At 57.8% G+C, this 13,352-nt stretch overlaps 1 protein-coding gene across 7 annotated transcripts in view; it reads right to left on the bottom strand.

Moving 5' to 3' along the window:
• Positions 1-1,384: 1,384 nt before the first annotated feature.
• The window catches only part of MBOAT2 (membrane bound glycerophospholipid O-acyltransferase 2), a 66,789-nt gene continuing 54,821 nt past the window's right edge, over positions 1,385-13,352 (bottom strand). For all 7 annotated transcript variants that reach the window (XM_080684698.1, XM_080684693.1, XM_080684694.1 and 4 more), the window contains 7 exons: positions 10,532-10,715; positions 7,955-8,147; positions 7,509-7,612; positions 6,198-6,262; positions 5,610-5,742; positions 3,505-3,656; positions 1,385-2,176 (listed from right to left, as the gene is read on the bottom strand). In XM_080684698.1, coding sequence (XP_080540824.1) covers positions 1,954-2,176; positions 3,505-3,656; positions 5,610-5,742; positions 6,198-6,262; positions 7,509-7,612; positions 7,955-8,147; positions 10,532-10,715 — 1,054 coding nt within the window. In that variant the 3' untranslated portion in view covers positions 1,385-1,953. The remainder of the gene's footprint in view (positions 2,177-3,504; positions 3,657-5,609; positions 5,743-6,197; positions 6,263-7,508; positions 7,613-7,954; positions 8,148-10,531; positions 10,716-13,352) is intronic.

Genomic DNA, 13,352 nt, shown 5'->3' with positions numbered 1-13,352 from the left:
AGCTAAAAGCACACCTGTCCACTTACAGAACGGAAAACTCATTAACGAGCATGAACAGCCGCATTTTAATAGGAGACGTTAGGGGTTTGGAAAAGAATTTATATTATCCTCTGAAAAGGTGACCCAATGGCATTAAGCAGTGGTCGGCAAACTCCTTTGTCAGCAGAGCCAAATAGCAACAGGACAGCGATTGAAATTTCTTTGGAGAGCCACATGTTTTAAACTTAAACTTCTTCTGACGCCACGTCTTCAAAACAGACGCGCCCAGGCCGTGCTATTTTGTGGAAGAGCCACACTCCAGGGGCCAAAGAGCCGCATGTGGCTCGCGAGCCGCAGTTTGCCGACCACGGGCATTAAGTTTTCATTTTTTTAAAACTTCCCCAAATAGGAATTACACTGTCACGGCGGATGGAGTAGCCAGAGAGGAGCCTGACTCAGCGATTTCTCCATCAAACCCTTGGAGCGATCCACCACTATCCTTCCCACAACCCGTTCACAGTCCTATAGAATGCAAGCTTGGCCAATGTCACTGAAGAGCCCAACGCACTAAGGCAGGGGTCCTCAAACTTTTTAAACAGGGGGCCAGGTCACTGTCCCTCAGACGGTGGGAGGGCTGGACTATAGTTTAAAAAAAAACTATGGCCGAAAACTATGGTTTGGCTCAGTGGGTAGAGCGTCGGCCTGCGGACTGAAGGGTCCCGGGTTCGATTCCGGTCAAGGGCATGTACCTTGGTTGCGGGCACATCCCCAGTGGGAGGTGTGCAGGAGGGAGATGATCGATGTTTCTCTCTCATTGATGTTTCTAACTCTCTATCCTTCTCCCTTCCTCTCTGTAAAATATCAATAAAATATATTTAAAAAAAAACAAAAAACTATGAACAAATTCCTATGCGCACTGCGGGCCCGGGACGCGTCGGCTGCTAAGCAGGACAGGCAGCGGCCCCCGGCGGGCCGGATCCATGTCCTCGGCGGGCCGCCTGTGGCCCGCGGGCCGTCGTTTGAGGACGCCTGCGTGACTAAGAAGTGATGAAGTGTTTGCACATCACAGCGGCTCCGAGGAGTAAGGAAAAAGCACTTCTGTGAGCACCTGGTACCTGCCGGCCCCTGGGCCTCCTGCCGCCGCCCTGGCTCCGCCCCCGGCCACACAGTGCGGCCTTCATCCATGCCTGCCTTCCTCCGTCATCTCCTCTCTCTTCTGCCAGAAGATAAGCTTAAAATATCGCGTGGCTGATCTTTAATTATGCTTCAGAAATTCCGCCTCGAAGGGCTCGCTGACGGACACACGGTAACGAAACCCTCCAGGGAAAGCGAGCGTCCTGTAATTCGGCCTCCGAGCGGTTTGCAAGGCCACCGTGCGCTACAGTCACTGGAGATGCGCTAAGAAAACCCTTCAAATACCGAGGCGTTTATTGCATTTTTTTTAAAATATCCACAATCTTCAAATCCTGTTTCAAGTTTCCCCAGAATTCCCTTCACAGCTCAGTTCACATCCAATATTGAAATCCAGTTCTCACAATGTTACAGTTGAAAAGACCATGTAGGAATGACATCTTAGGAAATAGAGGGTTTAAGGCAAGACCGTTCATTTGGAAAAGCTAATTCCTCTCCATCGTCCACACGGACGCATTCTTTCCCCACCTGTCCGCTGGCCTGGGAGGCACAGCGTACATTCAGCAACGGGGCGCCCAGATGACCCCGCAGGCACCCGCCGAGGCCCTGAGCGCCCACGGAGATCCGGGAAATATCTTATATAAGGCGTGGCCCCCGGGAACACGGCAAGGGAGGGGGAAACATCACCCCGTTTCCAATCGAGTACAGCGGGAACTCCCTACCAGCAACTGTCCGAATCCCCCCATCCCCTCCCCCAAATTTCTCTCTTTCCCAACGAACCCAAACCCCCTGGGGAAGGTGCTAAGGTCGGTCGCCGTGAACATACAGAGGCGGGTTTCCCCGTCACTCCTTTCCCGACGACGCGTGTCTGTCGGCGCTCGCTGGACCCTGATTGCACACGTTGTTCGTTGTGGGGAAACTATTCTGTCCCAAAGAATTCTCATCGGACGATTTGGACCCCGACAGCCGCCTGTGTCTGTGTGGATCCTTCCCTCTCTGAGTCTTTTTCACGGGGAACAGCAGCAATACTAAGATGGCAGCGATGTGCAGGCAGTAGTACCAGGAGCTAGAAGAAAAGGGGAAGCGTTGAGGAACCAGGTGATGGTGAACCGCCCGCCATCACTGCACCTTCGTCCAAGTCCCACGTGCCCCCCCGGCCTGTGTTTACTGACCACACTAATCTCTTACCCACCCCGCCCCTACCTCGAGTGACCCCCCCCCCCCGCAGTGGTATTAAAGCTTAAAAAAATTTTTTAAGTTAAAAATAACATTGCCTCCCTGACCGGTTTGGCTCAGTGGATAGAGCGTCGGCCTGCGGACTGAAAGGTCCCAGGTTCGATTCTGCTCAAGGGCATGTTTATCAAGCTCCGTAGAAAGCCACTCGGACTGTAAGCGTGAGCCTCGGCACCACACTGCGTTCCTTCGTGGGGGTCGGAAGGCCGTGGCTCCATAGACCCCAAAACGAAAGGAACCTCGGACCCAGAGGGCCCCACGCTCAGCCGGCGGAGAAGGCAGGGCCAGTGGAGGCGGCTGCCGCTCGGCCTCCCCCGCGCGTTACCGTCCCGAATCAAGCCACGTGTGTTCTAATGACGTAACAGACAAGCAACGTGGATGTTACTGTCACAAAATAAATGCCACGTGATTAAAAATATTAGAAATCTCATTCCCCAAAGGAAATATAAGCCCAGTGGGGCCTAACCTCCTTCGACAGCTTGTACGTTCAAGGGATTGTGAACCACAAAACGAGGCGAAATTTCAAACAGCCCCATCACATTAAAAAAAATATATATGGAACAGGCTGTTACAGTGGAACTTTGGAGAGAGTTTCTTAATGTCTCCCCGTATGGTTTTCCTCACATTCAATTCAACCATTGCTGACCCCGGATTCTGTGCTGTCGTTCTAAACGCCAAGATAAGGAAGAATTTGTGAAAGAATAAAGGTTTTGATCGCCAAGGTATCACTAATGGGGGGGGGGGGGGACCGCGGGGGAGGAGTTAGAGAAATAAACCATGAAATTCAAGACAGTAAGTTCTGTATTACAGAGCTGACCAGGGGCCGAGGAAACGGGGCAGACAGAGTGAAACAAAAACGGGGGCGTGGAACAGAACGAATTCGTGTCATTTTCGTTAAAGAAAGTAAGAGAAGGGGTGATTCCTTGCAGAGACCAGCGACACATTCTGGTTCACCCCTGGAGAGGCTGCAGGCAGTGGCTAACAGCTGATCATGCTCCCATCAGACCCTCTTGGGAGGGCGGAGTGGGGAAATCGCTCGATCAAGTATCCGGGGCCCCCGCGTGGCTTTAGCCGACAAAGGCGCCGGCGGTGCGTCCCGCCGCAGGCAGGGAGGCGCTGGTACCGTCCTCCCACCGAGCCCACGAGCGGAGCAGCACTCACCTGTAGAACGCGAAGGATGGCTTCACCGAGAGCAGCACGAACGGCACCACCGTGTAGCTCACGGCGATCTGGGTGGCCGCCCAGGTGAGGGCGTCGTACAGCAGTTTCAGCGGCGGGGACCCGACGAAGTGATGCCTGAAGTTACTCCTCATCTGAAATCAGGAACAGAAGGACCGGCTTCGTTCTTACGGCCGCTCGCCGGAGCACGCGGCCTCCCTCCACCAGCCGTCTCAGGATGCGGAATACCCGCGCCCACACCGCTGGCGGGGTCTAACGGGGCGGCCCAGGAAACACGGGTACACGCATGTAGAGAAACACGGGTACACGCATGTAGAGAAACACGGGTACACGCATGTAGAGAAACACAGGGACCGGGAGCGGCAGCACATGGCAAATGTGCGAGTCTGGGCAAAGGGCATAATAGAGGAGGAGTTCTTTGCAACGTTTCTGTAGATTTGAAGTTGTATTAAAGCTTAAAAAAATTTTTTTAAGTTAAAAATAACATTGCCTAGCCTGGCTGGGGTTGCTCAGTGGATAGAGCATCAGCCTGCGGACTCAAGAGTCCCAGGTTCGATTCCGGTCAAGGGCATGTACCTTGGTCGCGGGCACATCCCCAGTAGGAGGTGTGCAGGAGGCAGCTGATCAATGATTCTCTCTCATCGATGTTTCTAACTCTCTATCCCTCTTCGTAAAAATCAATAAAAAAATTAAAAAAAATAATAATAACATTGCCTAGCCTGGCCGGGGTGGCTCAGTGGTTGAGCATCGACCTGTGAACCAGGAGATCACGGTTCGATTCCTGGTCAGGGCACATGCCGGGTCGTGGGCTCGATCCTCAGTAGGAGGCATGCAGGAGGCAGCCAATCAATGATTCCCTGGTTATTGATGTTTCTATCTCTTTTTACCTCTGAAATCAATAAAAATATATTTGAAAAACACACACCACACACACACACACAAAAACACGCATTGCCTAGAGCTCTTTAAATCATCTCTGGTAAACAGCAGCATATAAATGAGGTAGAATCCATTTCCCATCTTTCCATCGTGTACCACTGTCACCATGGTAACTCTGGAACAAGACAGCCTCTTCTTCCCCTCGGCATTCGTGCAGGACACCGAGCTCTCCTGGAGAGAGTGGCGACCCTGACCTGACTTGTCTGCGAACGGGAGCTGGGAGAGCTGCTCACAGAGCAGTTCCTGCCCTGGCCGGCAGCTTGCTCAGCTGGAGCGCCGTCCCGTACACCCCACGGCTCCAGGTTCGATTCCCCGTCAGGACGCAGGAGGCAACCAACCAATGTTTCTCTTTCACATGGATGCTTCTCTCTCTCTCTAAAATCAATTTAAAAAAAACACACACACAAAAGATGCCCTAACCGGTGTGGCTCAGTGGATAGAGCGTCGGCCTGCGGACTGAAGGGTCCCGGGTTCGATTCCGGTCAAGGGCATGTACCTGAGTTGCGGGCACATCCCCGGTGGGGGGCGTGCAGGAGGCAGCTGATGGATGTTTCTCTCTCATCGATGTTTCTAGCTCTATCCCTCTCCCTTCCTCTCTGTAAAAAATCAATAAAATATATTTTAAAAAAAACAAAACACACACACACACACACACACACACACACACATATCCTTGGGTGAGGATTTAAAAAATCCCGCGGGAAACAAAGCAGTTTTCTAATAACCACTGTTTTAATGCTTTCAGCTTCTAGAACATTTCAGGTTTGAAATGTGAAATCTTAATCAAACATTCTTTTCTTTTTTCTCTCACGTTTCCGCTCTTCCCCTGGGCTGTCCACGGTGCCTGCACCGGGACGGTGTCTGCCTGGGAACGGGGGTCGCCACATCAGTCAGGCCCGTCCACACCCCGCTCTCCACCCCGGCCAGACGCCCGGGAACATGGCTAACATGAGCCCACCCGCCTGGTCTCCCTGAACGTCCCCAGCTCTCTAGAAAGTTCTGGAACGACAGTGACCACTTGTGGGTGCCTCCCTGGTGCCGGCTTCTCAGCCCCACCAGACGGAGCCCACGGGAGCCCTCGGCCGCCAGCCAGCCCGCCGCTGGGCGGTGCCCGGGCTGCATGGGGAGGGGGGATCCCCGGCACTTACGGCTCGCGCTGCCAGCGTCATCAGCACCCCGGTCAGGAAGGTCAGGTAGTAGCCGGGGTACACCCCGTGCCAGATGGCCGACAGCACGAACGTCTGGATGGTCGGGCTCCAGGTGGTCCGTTCGTAACACACCCTAGGGGCCCGGGAGGCAGGGCCGACAGAGTGAGGTCAGCGTGGCCAAGCCCACAACTGTCCTTCTTTGGTTACCGGAGCGGGGTTAGGGGGCCCCGAAACAACCACACACCCGCTTAGGCCACAAGTTCATAACCTGTGACCTCAGGGGCGTCACGGCTATTCGGGGTCAGGTTTAGGGAGAGAAATGCAACTGCCACCTTGCTGGCCTGGGTGAGAGCTCAGAAGGTCCTGCCTGGGGCCCGGGAGACTGTACAGGGACAAGGAACGGCGACCAGGACTGAGGTGAGGGCGCTGGGCACCGTTCTGTCCTTCTCCTGAGCCACACCAGACCTGCCCATGGAGCCGGGAGAACTAGTCTTCCTGGGAGTGGGCGGTGCTTAGTCTAGAAGTTTCTTGTAACGGCCCAGAGAACCCGCCCGTGCGTGGCTGCGGGCAGCTCGGGAAGGAACGCACCTTTTGAGCCAAAGAGCCGTCTGGATGTTCCAGTTATCCAGAAACATCTTGAAGCTTGTGGACCCCTGAAAAGCAGAGCAACGTTTTTCTTGGCCCAACAGAACGATGACGTTGGAAAGGGGAGCAGTAAGGCCCGACGGTGCTAAAAACAAGGGACCGTGGCCGTGACGGGAGCGTCGAGGTTCCGTTCCCGCACACGGCTCTTCCAGCTCAGCGGCGGGGCCATCGAGGGAGCGCGTGCTCGTAGGGCGCACCCACCAGGTCAGTGGCCCCTCACCCTCTTCTCCTGTGTGTGAGCTTTCACGGGGGGGGGGTGGGGGGCGCGGGGTGTCAGGAATTATCCCCGAGAAAGTCCCGATGGCGCAAGCAAAGGACGCGGGCTCCCCCCGAGGATGGACGTGCTCTACGCCACCTGCTGAGCTCCCTGGCGCTCGGCCCTGCAGCCACCATCCTCCCACCTGCAGCCCCTCGCTGAGCTTCTCCTGTCGGAGGGAGCCTCGGTGCTGGCTCATTGGAAGGATGTGTATTATATTAAAAATCCTCCGACACGCCCTGGCCCGACTGGCTCAGTGGGCAGAGCATCAGCCTGTGGACTGAAGGGTCCCGGGTTCGATTCCGGTCAAGGGCACAGGCCCGGGTTGTGGGTTCCATCCCCAGTGTGGGGCGTGCAGGAGGCAGCCGATCCATGATTCTCTCTCATCACTGATGTTTCTCTCTCCCTTCCTCTCTGAAGTCAATAAAAATATTTTTTTTAAAAAACCCTTCGAGCCCTAGCCGGTTTGGCTCAGCGGATAGAGCGTCGGCCTGTAGACTGAAGGGTCCCAGGTTCGATCCCGGCCAAGGGCATGTACCTTGGTCGCGGGCACAACCCCAGTAGGGAGTGTGCAAGAGGCAGCTGATCGATGTTTCTCTCTCATCGATGTTTCTAACTCTCTATCCCTCTCCTTTCCTCTCTGTAAAAAATCAATAAAAAAAACAAAACCCTTCGAGCCCTGGACGGTTTGGCTCAGCGGATAGAGCGTCAGCCTGCAGGCTGAAGGGTCCCAGGTTCGATTCCAGCCAAGGGCACATGCCCGGGTTGTGGGTTCGATCCCCAGTAGGGGGCGTGCAGGAGGCAGCCGATCCATGATTCTCTCTCATCACTGATGTTTCTCTCTCTCTCCCTCTCCCTCCCTCTCTGAAGTCAATTAAAATATTTTTTTTTAAAAAACCCTTCGACACCCCCCTTGGCCAGCCCCTCAGAACTCTGTGGAAGCAAATCATGGCTCTTCGCGTGCCATACGGCGACTGACGTCTCAGCGAGGCACCCACCTCTATTTGCCGGATCCTCAGGTTGGAGATTAAGTCCCAGCGAGCTTCCCCGTGTCGGTCGAAGCCTCTGAACCCAAAACCCGCAGCGTTGTTAATGGCGTCGGCTGAAGGGAATGAGCAAAGGGGGGGTGAAGAGCCTGCGTCCCCATCCACCCACCGTGTCCCCCCAAAGGGCATGCCATGGTCCACATCAGCTCTGTGCTCAGCCAGGAAGAGGGGGTGTATTCCCGTTTCTGTCTAACACCACGGGCCTCGCTCCGGTTGGCAGGTCTCCGGGACGTGTCCTGGTGGTTTGGGTAGGCGCCCAAGGCCGTGTCTTCTAGGCAAGCAGCCCCCCCCGTTTCTCATTGGTCTCTGGCTCCCTGCCCGGGGGCATCTGCCGGCCGCTCTGGGGTAAGACACGCCCGCACACTAACCGGGAAGCCAGCCATCCCCAGGCCGCTCACCTAACGTCCACGCGAAGTAGTACTTGGGTCTGGCAGCCAGGAGAGAGACGTACAGGTAGAGAGCCTTGGTCGGCCACGAGGCCGTCGCTCGGAAGTGCTCGTCGATGTTGTACTCCACGGGGAGCGCGTTCGAGACGGTCAGGTGGACCAGCAAGGAGAGGCCACAGACCACCAGCTTCTGCACGACGGCCGCCTGCAAGGAGGAGACGGGTCACCCCCTAGCCCCCCCCTCCATGGGGCGTCACTCCCAGCCCACCCCCTCTGTGGGGCGTCACCCCCTAACCCACCCCCCTCTGAGGGGCGTCACCCCCTAACCCACCCCCCTCTGTGGGGCGTCAGTCCCTAACCCACCCCCCTTTATGGGGCGTCACCCCCAAACCCGCCCCTCCGTGGGGCATCACCCCCTAACCCACCCCCCTTTATGGGGCGTCACCCCCTAACCCACCCCCTCTGTGTGGCGTCACCCCCTAACCCACCCCCTCTGAGGGGCGTCACGGCCTAACCCACCCCCTCCGTGGGGCGTTACCCCCTAACCCACCCCCTCCGTGGGGCGTTACCCCCTAACCCACCCCCTCCGTGGGGCGTCACCCCCTAACCCACCCCCTGTAAGCTGTTCACTGTCTCCTAGGCAGTGAGGCCTGCGAGGCTGAGCGGCTGTCTGGAGACACAGAATGGTCCATGGGAGAGGCCTGGACGCTCCCAATGTCCAGTCTGAAACTCAACCCAGTTCGATCCAGAATTTTTCCACAAAAAAGCCACGGACAGAGAGTCTGAAGACAGAAGCACCTTTTCGGTCTAAAATACAATGAGCCGCCCAGCAGGAGAGCAGAGAGGGAAGCGGGCCACGATTCTCCACTCTCTCTCCGTCTACAATGACTTGGCAGGGGGCGGGGTGGGGGGGCTGATCCTTTGCTCCAAGCCCCACGTTCTGAGAAACACACGCTCCCCCTTTTACTGTCACAGACTTTCTGAGCAACCTTCTTCTTGTGGGACTTGCATTTTATTTTTTAATATATTTTTATGGATGTCAGAGAGGAAGGGAGAGGGAGAGAGAGACATCCATGATGAGAGAGAATCATGGATCGGCTGCCTCCTGCACACCCCCCGCTGGGGATGGAGCCTGCACCCCGGGCCTGTGCCCTTGACCGGGAATCGAACCCTGACCTCCTGGTTCCTAGGTCGGCGCTCAGCCACGGAGCCACACCGCCGGGCGCGGAGGACTTGCAGATTCTAGCAAGTCAACCCCGCCGAGAGCCCGCTGCGCAGAGCCAGCCCTGCCCGACGAGGAAGCAGCCCCTCGCGGGTCCCGGCGCCCGCGGCGCAGAGGGAGAGCGTGGGGTGACAGCACAGCCTGCGGGGTCTGAGCTCCTGCCCCCCACGGCCACCCTGAGCCGGAGTCTCAGCCTCCGCGTCTGCTCCACGCGAGCCTGGGAGCACCGAGCTCGGGAGGCGCCGCGAGGCTGAGAAAGCATGTGCGGTCCTACGGCAGCGCCTGGCACGGGGCCGCGCTAGCCAAGTGCCCGCTGTTGCGCTTCCATTGCTGGGGGCGGGAGAAGCCCTGTAGAAGGGGTGCTGCTGGGAGTCGGCTTTCCGAGAGGAGAGGTGTCAGCGGGCGAGGGGCAGGGAGGGACGCTGTGAATGTGCTGGAACACGGAGCCTCGGGCGGGACGCCTGGGCAGGGGGTGGCCTCCTTGTGGGACTCCGTACCCAGCTCTCCAGCGCTGTTCTCTCGCAGGGCCTGGGCACAGTTTCCCAAGGTCCCTATTTCTCTTCTCTCGTGACTGTAGTTCCACCAAGCATCACCGCCAGGTCCTGGGTGAAGAGTCATTTCTCTCGCAAAATGTATTTTTTTTGAGAGAGAGGCAAAAGAGGGGGAGAGATGTTTTGCTGCTCCCCTGACTGATGCATTCAATGGCTGATCCCTGTATGTGCCCTGACTGGGGATGGAATCGGGACCCTTGACGAATCGGGACGATGCTCTAACCCAGTGGCCGGCAAACTCATTCGTCCACAGAGCCAAATATCAACAGGACAACGATTGAAATTTCTTTGGAGAGCCCAATGTTTTAAACTTCTTCTAACGCCACTTCTTCAAAACAGACTCGCGCAGGCCATGGTATTTTGTGGAAGAGCCACACTCAAGGGGCCAAAGAGCCGCATGTGGCTCGCGAGCCGCAGTTTGCCGACCACTGCTCTAACCAACTGAGCCACCTGGCCGGGGATTGCAGAATATTTTTAAAGACACAGGTGGGTCCATTCAAAACTTGAAAACGTTCGGCCCTAGCCGGTTTGGCTCAGTGGATAGAGCATCGGCCTGCGGACTGAAGGGTCCCGGGTTCGATTCCGGTCAAGGGCCCATGCCCGGGTTGTGGGCTCTCTCCCCAGTAGGGGGCATGCGGGAGGCAGCCGATCCAGGATTCTCTCTCATCATGGATGTTTCTTTCCTCTCTCTCCCCCATTCCCTCTCTGAAATCAATAAAAACGTATTAAAAAACCAAACTTGAAAACGTTCGTATCTTTAAACGCACAGGACCCCTCAGCACACGCGGTGCAGGCTCCGGAGACGCGGGCTCTCACGTTTGGGGACGGCTCCGCTGCTCCGCAGGGCGGCCCTGCTCTGCCGTCCGCGCCCGGCGGCGTCCCGCGGTAGGACCTGCCTTCGATGAAGGTGATGTAGTCCTTGTAGGAGCAGAGGGGGCCCGCCAGGACCCCCATGAAGTTGCAGTTGTAACTCAGGTACTCCAGGAGGCTGGGCATGCGCCTGCGAGGCAGAGACAGCCGCTGTGAGACACGCCGTCACCCGCCCGCCCGCCCGCCGCCTGCAGCGCAGAGCAGGCCTTCGTTCCACGTGCCCCACGCAGACAGAACCCCGAGGGGCCAGGCCTTCAATTCCACGCGCCCCACGCAGACAGAACCCCGAGGGGCCAGGCCTTCAATTCCACGCGCCCCACGCAGACAGAACCCTGAGGGGCCAGGCCTTCGCTCCACGCGCCCCACGCAGACAGAACCCCGAGGGGCCAGGCCTTCATTCCACGCGCCCCACGCAGACAGAACCCCGAGGGGCCAGGCCTTCATTCCACGCGCCCCACGCAGACAGAACCCCGAGGGGCCAGGCCTTCAATTCCACGCGCCCCACGCAGACAGAACCCCGAGGGGCCAGGCCTTCATTCCACGCGCCCCACGCAGACAGAACCCCGAGGGGCCAGGCCTTCAATTCCACGCGCCCCACGCAGACAGAACCCTGAGGGGCCAGGCCTTCATTCCACGCGCCCCACGCAGATAGAACCCCGAGGGGCCAGGCCTTCAATCCACGCGCCCCACGCAGACAGAACCCCGAGGGGCCAGGCCTTCAATCCACGCGCCCCACGCAGACAGAACCCCGAGGGGCCAGGCCTTCAATTCCACGCGCCCCACGCAGACAGAACCCCGATGGGCCAGGCCTTCAATTCCACGCGCCCCACGCAGACAGAACCCCGAGGGGCCAGGCCTTCAATTCCACGCGCCCCACGCAGACAGAACCCCGAGGGGCCAGGCCTTCAATTCCACGCGCCCCACGCAGACAGAACCCCGAGGGGCCAGGCCTTCAATTCCACGCGCCCCACGCAGATAGAACTCCGAGGGGCCAGGCCTTCATTCCACGCGCCCCACGCAGATAGAACCCCGAGGGGCCAGGCCTTCAATTCCACGCGCCCCACGCAGACAGAACCCCGAGGGGCCAGGCCTTCAATTCCACGCGCCCCACGCAGACAGAACCCTGAGGGGCCAGGCCTTCATTCCACGCGCCCCACGCAGATAGAACCCCGAGGGGCCAGGCCTTCGCTCCACGCACCCCACGCAGACAGAACCCCGAGGGGCCAGGCCTTCAATTCCACGCGCCCCACGCAGACAGAACCCCGAGGGGCAAGGCCTTCAATTCCACGCGCCCCACGCAGACAGAACCCCGAGGGGCCAGGCCTTCATTCCACGCGCCCCACGCAGATAGAACCCCGAGGGGCCAGGCCTTCGCTCCACGCGCCCCACGCAGATAGAACTCCGAGGGGCCAGGCCTTCAATTCCACGCGCCCCACGCAGATAGAACCCTGAGGGGCCAGGCCTTCATTCCACGCGCCCCACGCAGACAGAACCCTGAGGGGCCAGGCCTTCATTCCACGCGCCCCACGCAGACAGAACCCTGAGGGGCCAGGGCAGCCGTGGGCAAACGACGGCCCGCGGGCCGGATCCGGCCGGTTCGGCTCTTCTATCCGGCCCGCGGAGCCGAAAGAGCGGAGGGTTCTCTTGCTCTCCCCTCCGCTCCTTTACTTTGAATGTATATTCGTTCACACACACACTCCATCCATGCTTTTGTTCCGGCCCTCCGGTCCAGTCGAAGAACCCATGGTGGCCCTCGAGTCAAAAAGTTTGCCCACCCCTGGGCCAGGATGTGCTCCCGCTCAGCAGTAGTTCTGAACGAAAGAGTTTGCATACGGATCTTTATGGGCAACTACGCGGGGTTGCTACACGATGCTTCACATTTTAAACAAACCTCCTCGTAAATGGACAAGACCTGGCAGAAAGCATCGTCCCCGACCAGCCAATCATTCGCTCATGTTAGACGTTTGTGTGGCCCGGCCGGGTGGCTCAGTAGGTGAGCCTCGACCTATGAACCAGGAGGTCACAGTTCGATTCCCGGTCAGGGCACATGGCCGGGGTTGCAGGCTCGATCTCCCGTGGGGGGTGTGCAAGAGGCAGCCGATCCACGATTCTCTCTCATCGATGTTTCTCTCTCTTTCTCTCTCTCTCTCTCTCCCGCTCCCTTCCTCTCGGAAATCAATAAAAAATGCATTAAAAAAAAAACAAGCAGCGAGAAAACAGTGGTCCCCGCCGACCTGACACCCGCTGGGCCACCGCTTACCGGGATCCTTGTCGGGTCTCTCAGCATCGTCTACACTGCAAAGCGTTTTTAAGATTCTCCCTGCTGCCCTAACCGGTGTGGCTCAGTGGATAGAGCGTCGGCCTGCGGACTCAAGGGTCGTGGGTTCGATTCCGGTCAAGGGCATGTGCCTTGGTTGCGGGCACATCCCCCGTAGGGGGTGTGCGCGAGGCAGCTGATCGATGTTTCTCTCTCTTCGATGTTTCTAACTCTCTATCCCTCTCCCTTCCTCTCTGTAAAAAATCAATAAAATATATTTAAAAAAAAAAAAAGATTCTCCCTGCTGTGTGCAGAGGCAGCCTGCTACCGACCTCCAGCCCCGCCCCGCCCGCAGCCACTCTCACAAAGGGGCGCCTTGTCCGTCCACAACAGAGCCCCATTGTCGCTGCCGATTCTTTCAAGACCCAAAGCAACGCCAGCTCGCCCGAGCGCAGCTCCGTCTCACCCCGTCGCACCACGCATCGCTGTGCGCGGGGACGGGAGACCACG

Source organism: Plecotus auritus (genome assembly GCF_963455305.1).
Source record: "Plecotus auritus genome assembly, chromosome: 8".
Lineage (NCBI taxonomy): Eukaryota > Metazoa > Chordata > Mammalia > Chiroptera > Vespertilionidae > Plecotus > Plecotus auritus.
Note: the sequence above shows the minus strand (reverse complement) of the source record. Positions and strands in the feature narration are given on the sequence as shown.